This window comes from Myxine glutinosa, chromosome 8 (genome assembly GCF_964187855.1).
Source record: "Myxine glutinosa chromosome 8, kmMyxGlut1.1, whole genome shotgun sequence".
Taxonomy (NCBI): Eukaryota; Metazoa; Chordata; class Myxini; order Myxiniformes; family Myxinidae; genus Myxine; species Myxine glutinosa.
In genome coordinates, this window is record NC_136268.1 from 135,225,430 (window position 1) to 135,238,141 (window position 12,712).

At 41.7% G+C, this 12,712-nt stretch overlaps 1 protein-coding gene across 1 annotated transcript in view; it reads left to right on the top strand.

Moving 5' to 3' along the window:
* LOC137433197 (uncharacterized) overlaps nt 1-12,712 on the top strand; it is a 726,873-nt gene that overhangs the window by 588,263 nt on the left and 125,898 nt on the right. Inside the window, exons 51-53 of the mRNA XM_078784000.1 lie at nt 6,248-6,301; nt 6,697-6,804; nt 6,983-7,036. Of these exons, the coding sequence (XP_078640126.1) occupies nt 6,248-6,301; nt 6,697-6,804; nt 6,983-7,036 (216 nt within the window). The remainder of the gene's footprint in view (nt 1-6,247; nt 6,302-6,696; nt 6,805-6,982; nt 7,037-12,712) is intronic.

Here is a 12,712-nt window from a genome sequence, read left to right on the forward strand (position 1 = left end):
AAAAGACCAAGAGGACCCAAAGGACCCAAAATACCCTGAAGACCCAAAAGGCCCCAAAGACCTAAAAGATCCCAAATAACCAATGGACCCCAAAGACCCAAAATACATAGAAGACCGAAATGACCCCAAAGACCCTTAAAGATCCCAAAGACTGAAAATACCCCAAAGACTGAAAAGACCATGAAGACCCAAAAGTTTCTCAAGACCCAGAAGACTGAAAAGACCCCTGAAGACCCAGCAGAGCCTTAAACAGGAACCCAAGCACAAAAACAATTTTCTGAAAAACCATTGGCAATTATAAATCACTGTCTAATTTGAATGAATTTTTTTTTCTTTGTCAACCACAAAGTGCCGAAAAAAAACCCTAGACTGTCGATTTTCGAGTTTGCCAGTGATGTCACATTGAGAACTCACCGTGATCATTCCGGCAACAGTACATAGAGAGACGGTGCATTGAGAGCTTGGATTCGGATATGGTGGGGGTGGAGGGGTGTGGGGTGGTCGTGGGTATTGTTAGCTAGGGTGATGGTTGAAGGGGGATTGTGGGGGGATGGCAGAGTGGGGGTGGGGTGTGGGGTTGTTATGGGTTTTGTTAGCTAGCGTGACGGTTGATGAGGGTTTGTTGGGGGAAGGTGGAGTGGGGGGAGGTGTTGGGGTGGTCATGGGTATTGTTAGATAGGGTGACGGTTGAAGGGGGATTGTGGAGGGATGGTGTGGGTTGTTGTAAGTATTGTTAGCTAGGGTGATAGTTGATAGGGGATTGTGACGGGAGGGGTGTGGGGTTGTCACGGGTATTGTCAGCTTGGGTGACGGTTGAAGCGGGATTGTGAAGGTATGGTGGAGGGGGGTTGGGGGGAGGTGGAGAGGGGTGTGTGGGTTGGTCATGGGTATTGTTAGCTAGGGTGACAGTTGATGTTTTTTTGTTTGGAAAATTGAGATGCCTCAAAAACCAAGGCCATCTAAGTTGAATAGAAATCATCAAGAGCAATATTACCAAAGGAATAAGCAAGAAATCCAAGTCAAAGCAGTTGTGCCAGCAGAAAATCTCCGATGGCAGAAAAATGTGTTGCACGCTTGGAACAAGACCCAAGAGAACAAGACCCCCTCAATGCGTGGGTCCAAGGTCCTTTGTGCTGCTCTTTCGTGGATCACTGATTGTACTGTTGGTTTTGTAATGCTGATGTAATGTTGAGTGTCATATAGTGTGTATGGGAAGGCTGGTGTTGGCTTAACGGTTAGTGTGCCGTCTTGGGATCCTAGGATCCTGGGTTTGAATCCCGGTCGATCGTTGAATTAACGCCAGGGGGGTTGACTCAGCCTGTCATCCTTCTGAGGTCGGCAAATTGAGTACCAGCTCACTGGTAATTCCCTGTGTGTCGCAAGAGGCGACTAACAGGGTTGGCGGCAGGAAGGGCATCCGACCATAAAACATTGCTTCAAAAAAGGGGGACCACGGTGCCCGAAAAAGGCCAACCCCTGCTCTGCGGGGAAAAATGGCCTCTAAAGGTGGTTCTATCGTGTGTATGGATGCACTACAGAGGTCTGGAGAGTGCTTATAAGAGAGACAGAGATAGAGACAGACAGAGACACAGAGATACAGAGATAGAGATACAAAGAGAATTTAGATGGAAAACAGTAGAATCTTAAATGGGTTTGAGTCTTCTATACAAACACACCACACCACAAACACTACACAATATACTGCAGAGATAACTTCACAAGGGCTCCCTAATGTGTTGGTATGTGCCTCCCCAGTGTCTCTGAAAACCTTCACAGTATCTATGGTGCAGATGATAAAATAACCATGAGTACAGATTTTATTTTTAAATGCAGTGCAAGTTTAATGTTGCAGATTTGACAGAATATTTGACTTCACACCATGTTGCTCAAATGTACTGTTGTGGAAATCCCTTCTCCTAGTCTCTTTGAGTCAGTGTTGGTGAAGGTTAGTAATTGGTATTTAATGAGGTCAAGGTCATGATATATATAGTGTGATGAGTTGTTGGTCAATTGCTTGATTTAATATTGCCGCAGCATTGTTGAGGTGGGGGAGGGGCGGGGAGGGAGAGCAAGAGGGGCAGGGAATGTGTTGGTATTGATGGCATATAGTTCTTACACAAGCTGAACAAAAACTCCATCTATCTATTACTAAAAGGAGAGGCATCCGTCCGTCACGCGAAAAGGAAGCAGGACTTCGAGCTTTAAGGTCGTGGTTCCTGTTGTCGTAGAATAATAAAAATGGTAATGTTGGAAGTCCAATCTAATAAATAAAATTGTCACATGTCTGTCTATCTGTCAGTCCGTCTGACTTTGCGTTTTTTGCAAAGACTGCTGGGCTGACAACCACCAAATTTGGCACACAGGCCAAGTCTAACCCGGGGATTGTCCGAAGGTTATTTTCATGCACCACCTCAAACTTTAAAACCCCAAATACCTCTAATACTCATTTTACATGCTTTTTACATGCTTGAGAGATTAGATTACATGCTTGAGAGATTAGACCCCTTAAGAACTCGAAAACCCTTAAGACCCCTACCCCGAAGACACCAAAGGCCCCGACAAAGTTGAAGACCCGTAAGACCTCGAAGACCCCAAAGACTTGTAAGATCTTTCAAGACCCTTAATATCCCATTTACCTTTGGACCCTTTCGACCCATTCGACACTTTAGACACCTTTTAGATACCTTCACCTTTTAGACCTTTTATTCTCTTTCGACCCCAAAAACCTTTTGACATTTACACCCCTTAAGTCACTTTAGACCCCCTGAGACCTTAACACCATTTATACCCCTTAAACCTTCCAGATGGATGAGATAGCTTGGACCCTTCACCATTTAGAGCTTTAGACTGCTTGGACATTTTCAGACCCTTTGTACATGCTTGAGATATTTGATGCTTTCGACCTCTGCGACACTTACCTGCGATTAGAATGTACCGTTTAGAACTTTAGACTATCTCAAACCTTTTAAGCATACACCACACAAACATCTATCGATTCTTGCAAAACACAGACTATACCTTGACCCACCCATAAGGTGGGTACTCTGCTATCTAATATATAATGATCTAATATATAAGAAAGAAAGTTTGTTTGTTTCTTTGTTAATTTATGCATTTGGACCCTGCAGTAACCAGTGTGACCAAACTTTGCATGGCCTCCTCTTTCGGCCAGAGGAAGGTCAAGGGCAATGTTTGGATAAAAAAAATTGACTCCAGATAAAAGTAGATCATTGGCCTTCAGGCCTTGATCGAGTCATGTGCTTATACACTGCCTGGGTTTTTTCCTGGGTACGATCGAGTAATATGTATTGTGAAGATCGTATGTTGAGGTTCTCGTGATTTGTTTTCAACACAAATTTTATTACTAGATTATTTAATTGAATTTCCCTGGGCAGTGCCAAGTACGTTAGCTAGTATTCATTATCCTTGTTTTTAAAGCTCATAATTGATTTACTTCGAACAAAATTTTGTGTCCATTTAAGCATGAAGATGCCTGTTTTAAAAGACCGTCTTTATGGGATATCGAAGAAGCATGAATGGGAGATCAATGCAGCAGTTTCAACGTTCACATTTAATATTCTAATACAGCAGGAACCCTTTTGAAGGACACGGAAGGAGCACACAATAGTACATATAATATTTCTCAAAGTAATAGAAAAATATATAAAAGAATATGGAAGAACCAAAAACAACAACCACAGCATGACGACAACAGCAACAACAATTACATGTTATAAATGATCCTTTTAACATGTGTTTAACTTTTTTTTGTGTGTGTGTGTACATCATGTTCGAGGCTAAAGGAAGAGCTAGGAAGAGTGCATCATTTTACATCATCATTGAGATCCACAGAAAGACCTGCAATATGTTTGTGAAGTGCAACATGTGTCATTTGATCAAACCCATCAGTGAAGTGACTGGAAGGCACACCTAGTGTATCAAAAGTCATCATCGTGAAAAAGGAGTTCATATCATGGTCACCTGGAAGTGACAGAACAGTGACCTCCTTGCATATTCGTGTTCGTATTTCCAATGTTTTCCATTTCAAGGTTGAACTTTTAATTAGAAATAAACTTTGTATATGTTCAGAAGTCAGCCCAAGCATAAACTATCATTTGTCATTTCACTTTGTCAGACACCTGCCAAATTTACGAGAAATCTTCGATAGGAAAAAGGTGCTTGTTATAGTGAATGATGCAACTCCATTTGATTGAAAAGCCAGACTAAATGTCAGTCAAAATTGTCTTATAACTGGGCTTAAACAAAAACTAACAAGCTCATCCAAACATGGAAACACCTGACAAGCATGCTGTGTTTGTCTTAATATTTGGATTGAGTTAAAGTCGCAGGATAACTCACTCGGGAATCGAAGTTCTTAACCAGCATGACATTCTTGTTGAAGTATTTTACTTTGTCCTGCCAAAAGTGACATTCCTGAGAATTTAAATTACACAAACATACACACAAGGAACTTTTGGCACTGGGGGGAGGCCATTCAGCCCACCAACTCCAGTATCCATCACCCATCATTACACAAGCTACCTACAAGTCCTGGCAATATTCCCATACCCCTCTATCTTCAATACATTTAGTTGCCTGTCTAATTCCCATTTTAACCAATCCATTCCCCTCCCACTGCCCTTATCTTTCCAGTGAGACCATTCCATGCATTAACCACTCTCCAATTGAGAGACTTCTGCCTTAAAACTCTCCTCTCTCATCTTCTTTACCCTCAAGCTGTGGCCCCTCGTCCTCATACCGTCCACTCTGCTGAACACTCCACTTCACCTATCTCATCCACACCCTTCATTATTTTAAGCATCTCTATTAGAATAGTCTCCTTTCCAATATAGGAGTATAAAGTCCTGTCTCCTTCAGCTTCTCCTCAAGTCAGTCAAGGCTTAGTTCCAAATAACAGTTGAAGGTGACATCCCAGATGCTTGTGAATATAAAGACCTAATAATATATTAAGTGGAAATGGGGGTGGGAGGGTTCCATAGCTAGATTGCTGTGAGAATAACATGGTCTGTGTGCTTCGTGAGCGTAGATTTACTTTTGAAAACAGGGAAAGTATCAGAGTGAGTCCAATGTGACACTGAGGAGGCAGCGTATGTAATTTATAGACAGTGCAGCTATAGGGATAATATTGTATGTGTAAAAACATTATTTTAGTGAGGCAGGGAAAGATCTTGTAGGCAATTAGAAAGGCGGGTACGCTTTGAATGTGCGCTCAAATATAGACGCTCAAAGTGCTATGAGCACGTCAGCAAACCATGTCGTAATAATGAGCTGCAGAACCTCTGAATTGGCTGGCCCCATACATTTTTATGATATCCTGCCGGCGGTCAGTGGTTGCAGAGCTTGGGGTGGAAGGGGAGGAACGTAAAGAAGAGGAAGGACTCAGGTTGATATGTGTGTGTGTGGCTCTCGAGATACTTTGGTCATTTGAGGGGCAGCTCGTTCAGACTTCCGCTCGACACAGTTCTTCTCCTCGCTCTGCATGCTCGCTTCACTTGTCCTTGGGGCAGGCAGGGCCCTTGGTGAGAGACTCCTTGCGGCTGTAAGAACGATCTCCGGACAGGGACATCATTGCCTCTGCCTTCAGCCCCACACCTTGCCAACCTGCACATACCTCCACAAGTCCTCTCCTCACCCCTTAGTTTGGGTGTGTCGATTCCATATTTAGTTGGAAAAGTAGGGGTTGTGTTAATAGGCGCCCGCGGAACTACGTAACTTCCGGTTAGTGCACCCTTCGCGACAACAGTCACGTGATTGGATACGTTGAAAACAAACCACAAAAGGGCACGTGTTACAGCTTACTTCCGGTAGTCTCGCCCTCACCTATTTAGTACTGTTTTTGTTCCTGTTAAGTGTTGCCCTTTCATTGTGTCTTATACTCGCTGGTTTGTTCCGTTATTGTTTGTCTTGGCCTCCCCGATCCCACATAGTTTTATTTATAAAAACTATATCTCAAGTGAAGCTTTGTACCGAGTTTTCCCATACACTTTGAACCGCCATTGGTTTAATTGGGTACACGTTAAGGATGAATACGCCAACACAGTTCACCATCACAGTGTGGTGTTTATTTAGTTAAAAGATCACGGGGCTGTTCTCAGGACTTTAAGTCCTGGCGCAGAGATATATCACGTTATTGAGCCTCTAATGCGATAGTATGTTTGGCAATTTGCAAGCTGCCATTTGCTGATACCAAATATCTCATCCACGTGTTTGTGGTATCTCCAACCAGGGTCCAGTTGGTCACCAGGGAATGGAAGGAAGAAAGGGTGATAAAGGAGCCAAGGTATTGTATTTGCATAAAGCAGAGATTGTCCTTTGGAATTTAAAGGACTAATTAATTCAAAGCAAAGCCTTTTACGAAAAGTATAATTTTACAGATTGTTAAATATACAGGTAAGCGATTTCATCTGGACCCCTGCCTCAGGATGTTGTGAGCCCAGCTTTAAATCCAGCACGCCAGATGTGTTTGTCCTCTGTTTACTAATGTCCTTCTAATTCGTATAAAAATACACTGTTGTCTATTTTCTGTCTTTCTCCTGCCTTTGATTTATCTACATCCCATCCATGATCCTTTAATCACTGTAATTAGCTCCTTTGACACACTGTTCCCTCCATCTCACCCCTACCCATCCCCACCAATCTCCCCCAATCTCCTCCCCACCTACCTTTTTCTTGAAGGGGGAGCTCGGTCTCACTGGCCCACCGGGACTTGCAGGCCATTCTGGGGCTCAAGGTCCACACGGAAAGCCTGGGACAGAAGGGCTCCGAGGAATTCCAGGACATTCAGTGAGAACCAAATTGTGAATTAGGAATTTCCGTTTTTGCACAGTGAACTCGCAATAATCAGTAAAACGGTTTACCTTTAAATCAACCTGTTAAAATTGGCTGTAGAGTTCATATTTCAAACTATTGGCATTGTCGTCATTGATTATTTTACATTTATTTGTTTGCTATTTGTATGCAGGGTGATCAAGGGCAACCTGGTTCCCCTGGAGAAGTTGGACCACCTGGCCCAGTGGTAAGTGCTGTTGATGGAAGGTAATTTGTGGTAAATGGACAGTCATAGCCATCTTAGTAGAGCAGATAACAGAAAATGTCTTTGAAATAATGATACAAATAGGAAACTTGGCATGGATATTCTCTTCTGGCCATTCTTCAATCCTACTATTAATTTCCATGGTCACTGGCGTTGACACCAATACAAGTTTTTATTATGGACCCGAGGCATCAAACAGCTACACATATCGAACAAACAGTTTCAAATGGAGCACCTCACCGCCATTAGAGCATTTAAATTGCATCAAATGTGGCAATATATGTGAATTGTTGCTCTCAGCTTGCCGGCTCGATGACAGAAAATGCCGTTTTCATTTTTGCCATCTCCATCCCTGCCCTGTTTAGAAATCCGCACCGTCACGGGCAACTTGATATTCCAAGCGATGAACCAACTGAAATTTCAAAATGGTGGCCATTTTTTCCAAGATGGCTGCCAATTTATTTACTTGTGTCCATTTTTGATACATAAGTGATAAAGCTGAGTTGTTTATGATCCAGCTGAAACCAATTTTGTCAATTTTACACCCTCCATATGTTCCTGAACATCCAAGATAGCTGCATTTTGTCAAGATTTGCATCCAATATGGCTGCACTTTTCTCCATGAATGTCTATTTTCAACACTAAAATTGACTTAATATTGTGCAATAATCTATACTGCGTGCAAAGTTCATATTAATTTATTTTTTGCACTGAATTTATATCATTGAATTAGTCAATGTATCTCTTTCTACTCCTGGCACATACAGCTTCATAGTGCTGTGCATGTGAGACCGCAGCGAAAACATTTGCACCTCTTACTACATTCTTTCTTGCAGCGACACTTGCTTAGTTCCTGGCAACTTGTTGCGATTGATGGAATGGTAGTCCAGAATATTTCCCACTTTTCACCTTGCTTGATCCATTCTCAGTCAGCAGGACATTAGTTGTCTGGCTGGGGGACAGTCGTCTGACCCCAGATGATTCCTACCTGGTAGGCAGCATGCTTTGCAGGTTCCTTAAGAGCAGACTGGGTTGAAGGGATCGAGTCGTATGACCTCTGCTTTCGATCAAACAGATCCAGCCTGGCATCATTGGCACTTATACCTGTGCTGGACCTGTCATACAGTCACGTGAAAAAGTAAGTACACCTGTCAAGCTCTCAAGAGAACCCTCCGACAGAGCAGAATTTTGATCTTAGTTCAGATACTGTCATAAGTGTATGTAAAACTCACAGTTACTGACCTGGTTTTGCCCTTTTGGGGCTCATCGGGGCAACGCAGTGAGTCCTGCATACACTTATGACTGAAAACCTTTCGGTTATATACCAGTTACTATGCGATTTCATACCATCAGTGGTGAACCGCCATTAAGGTATCCCATCCAGCTATGCTGTACCTTAATGGGAGCGATAAGTACCATCTGCCACATGGCACATTATCTCTGGTATCCACTCATTATATGGAATCGTCTGGATGCAGCCGGGAGCAACCAATCCAAATCAAATATCCAGTGTCTTCAGAGGAGGGTTCTCTTGAGAGCTTGACTGGCAGAGCATATGTACATGGCAGTGACGTCATTACATGCGCTCATTGAAAGCTGGAGAACTGAAGATATATTTGGATTGGTTGCTCCCGGCTGCATCCAGACGATTCCATATGAGTGGATACCAGAGATAATGTGCCATGTGGCAGATGGTACTTATCGCTCCCATTAAGGTACAGCATAGCTGGATGGGATACCTTAATGGCGGTTCACCACTGATGGTATGAAATCGCATAGTAACTGATATATATATATATATATATATATATATATATATATATATATATATACATACATACATATATATATATATATATATATATATATATATATATATATATATATATATATATATATATATATATATATATATATATATAAATGGACTTCCGCTGAACTTGGGGACGACGAAGAAGAAGGCCTTTGTTGGTCGAAAATGAAAGATCGATCCTCCTGAAGCTACGTCCGCGTCTGATTTAATCTCCCGATTATTTATTTAATGCAAATGAGATGCCCTGCTCGTACTGTGGAGTTTCTACTATTTCTCACAGTACTTACTTTTTCCACATACGAAATTTGCATTTATGTTTATTTAAATTATACAATGGACTACAAAATGTAAATGTTTCATGATATTTGTTATATCACCTTTATCTATCAATATTGTTGAAATGAAGATCAAATAGCTGTATGTTGAAATATGTTGAAAAAGTCAAAACTTTACATGGGGTGGACTTACTTTTTCATGTGACTGTATATGACCACCACAAACTTCTTTAGGATCTGCACTTCCTCATAATCAACTTTTGGTGGATGCTGACTGAGTTTTGTGGAGGTGTTGAGACCTCATCACACATGTTCCATGTCTGCCATACCAATTTCTTCCCCTTGCCATAGAAAATGGAAACAATGTCACATCCACTGCAAGCATGGAAGAATGGGATTATATTGACACTCTCTGCCCCAATTGTGGAGACTACCTCATGCACTCGAATCCAATGAGAGTTTGCTCCTTGGCCAAAGCCAATCCGCATTTGCTCCTGCCATGGTCCTTCAGGGATGATGGAACGGATATGGCAATGACTACCACATCAGTATCGTTCACTTTGATCATGAGTGCCTTGATGCCCTCCATTGCTGAATGTCTGGCATATATGAAAATCCATGTGTCTGCCTCTTGTGTCTGCCATGTGTCGACCTCTTCATGTGTGCATGTGGCCACATTGTCTAGGGAGGTCATCTGATTGCTAATGGCATCTTCTCACTTTGTCATGATGACTGTGCTTATCATAAGTACGTGCTTCAGATATTTTCTCTGCAAGAAAGTTGAAAGCTTTGTCTTGTTGTCATCTCTTGGGAATTCACCTCGCATGTACTGGTCTTTGAATGAAACTGGTCTTTGACTGGAACTGGTCTTTGACTGGAACTGGTCTTTGACTGGAACTGGTCTTTGCCTCTCTTGTGGTGTGAAGCAATAATTTTAGCAACTGCAGGGTCGGCAATATCCTTTATGACTAACTTTCTGTACCCGTCCTTCCTAGTCACATGCAACTGCTCATGGACTCTGTGTCGTTTATAACTGAGAAGGTGGAGAAGTTTCTGGCAATACTCAGTTCTGATTCTCCAGCTGGACTGGACGGCATCAGCTCACTGTCCTAAAAAACGACTCTGCTGCTCTTGCACTTTCTCTCTCTGCCCTTTCACCCTAACACTTGCCCTAGGTGGTCATTTTCCATCTGCTTGGAAATCAACCAACATCACTGCATTACATTGAAAAGGTGCAAAAATGAATCCCCTTAAATCTAGACCCATTACCTTACTTCCAATCATCTGCAAAGTCAAGGAATCCATCACTGCAGTTGACATAAAATCATTCCTTTTCTCCAATAACCTCATCTCAGATCATCAATTCAGATTCAGACCATATCACTCGACCATGGACATGCTGCTTCTACTCTCCTAACAATGGATGGAGACCCACAATGTCAGACATGAGGTTAAGGAAGTCTCTAGACATGTCTCAAGCTTTAAATGCACTCAAGCATCCCTGGCATAAAGTCTGGCATTTACCTCTTTGCTGATGACTCCACTCTCTGCCATGATGGCCCTCATCCTTCAGACAGGTAAGTTGTAGCCTCTTTTCTCTCTTCAGACCTTGACAAAATCAAAAGCTCAACAAACACTTGGTATATGTCCTTCAATTCCCACAAATCTCACACTCTAACTGTCTCCCTCTTAAAGGACCATCAGGCCGAAAGGAATTCCTCCTATCTACTGACTTTCTTAACAAACATCTTGAGGAAGATCAGTCATTTAAAATCCTGGGTCTCACTATCAGCCATGATCTTTCTTGGGCAAACCACATTTCAAAGTTGGACTCCAAAGCGAGCTGCTGACTGGGCATCCGTCATCGTTCTACAAAGTCATCCTACCAAATCCTTCCTTGGCACACCTGAACTCTTATCCAACGACAAAATTGATGAATACGGTTGATGAATCCACAACTTGATAAAATACTGCTCTCCCCTCTGAGCTGGTGCCCCTGCCTCACACCTTGCTCGGCATGACGCCATGGAAACCAAGACTTTCAAGATCATTGTAATCTCCTGTGATGAAGCTGAATTGACGGGCCTATCACTTTGCCATTACCAATAGGTCCCTCTCTCCCTCCCCCACCCCTGTAATCGACTGAGCGCATATGGTCCACCAGCAACCCTCTTCAAGTGAAACTCCAAAATCCAAGATCACTGCTCACCTCCACTCATTTGGTCCTCTTTATTCTCATCTGTGGTCTTAACTTCCACATTCTCTTCAATCTCACTCTTCTCTATACGTCTTGAAGATATCTGTTTACCATCATCTCAGATCATCACCCATCCAAAATGATGAATGTGTCTACACCAGCTAAACCACCCCACCCCCCAAATTGTGCTTCTGTATCCATGTTATCCAACCCCTGCATTTGTCCCCACCTCTCAACCTTAACCACGCATCCCATGTTCTCTGTCACCATTTTGAATATATATATATATATATATATATATATGTATAATGTATATACAGTGCATTCAGAAAGTATTCAGACCCCTTCACTTTTTTCACATTTTGTTATGTTGCAGCCTTATGCTGAAATCGTTTAAATTCATTTTTTCCCTCATCAATCTACACTCAACACCCCATAATGACAAAGAGAACACAGGATTTTAGAAAGTTTTGCAAATTTATTAAAAAGAAAAAACTGAAATATCACATTGACATAATAATTCAGACCCTTTGCTATGACACTTGAAATTTAGCTCAGGTGCCTCCCATTTCTCTTGATCATCTTTGAGATGTTTCTACACCTTGATTGGAGACCACCTGTGGTAAATTCAATTGATTGGACATGATTTGGAAAGGCACACACCTGTCTATATAAGGTCTCACAGCTGACGATGCATATCAGAGCAAAAACCAAGCCATGAGGTCGAAGGAACTGCCTGCAGAGCTCAGAGACAGGATTGTGTCGAGGCACAGATCTGGGGAAGCCTACAAAAAAAAATTCTGCTGCATTGAAGGTTCCCAAGAGCACAGTGGCCTCCATAATTCTTAAATAGAGAAGTTTGGAACAACCAGGACTCTTCCTAGAGCTATATATATATTATATTTATTATATATATATTAGGGTGGTCCAAGAATTTGAAGATTGGATTTTCATTTCTCCACAAGCCTGCCCCTATTCCTATTGAAGAAAGTAGTTTGTTGTGAAAATTTGAGCATGATTGGACAATATTTTTAGAGGTTGCTCAAAATGTTGACAAATTTTAATGAACAATAAGATACAGAATTTTTAGCATCATACATTAATTCATAGATAATTATCTATTTTCAATTACTCAAATTATGTATTATTGTTATTGTTGTTGTTTGTTTGTAAACTAATAAATAATTATGTACAATGTACCATTGTACAATGTACATGTATGTTCAATTGTTCAATGTTCATTCATGTAGTCAAATTAAGATTAACAAGTACAAAAAGTTTTAATTAAAACAAAAGCCGCGTCGATGTTACACAATGCCTAGATGCAGCTGTGCCTATAACGTCGATGTTATAGGCACAGGACATTCCTATTG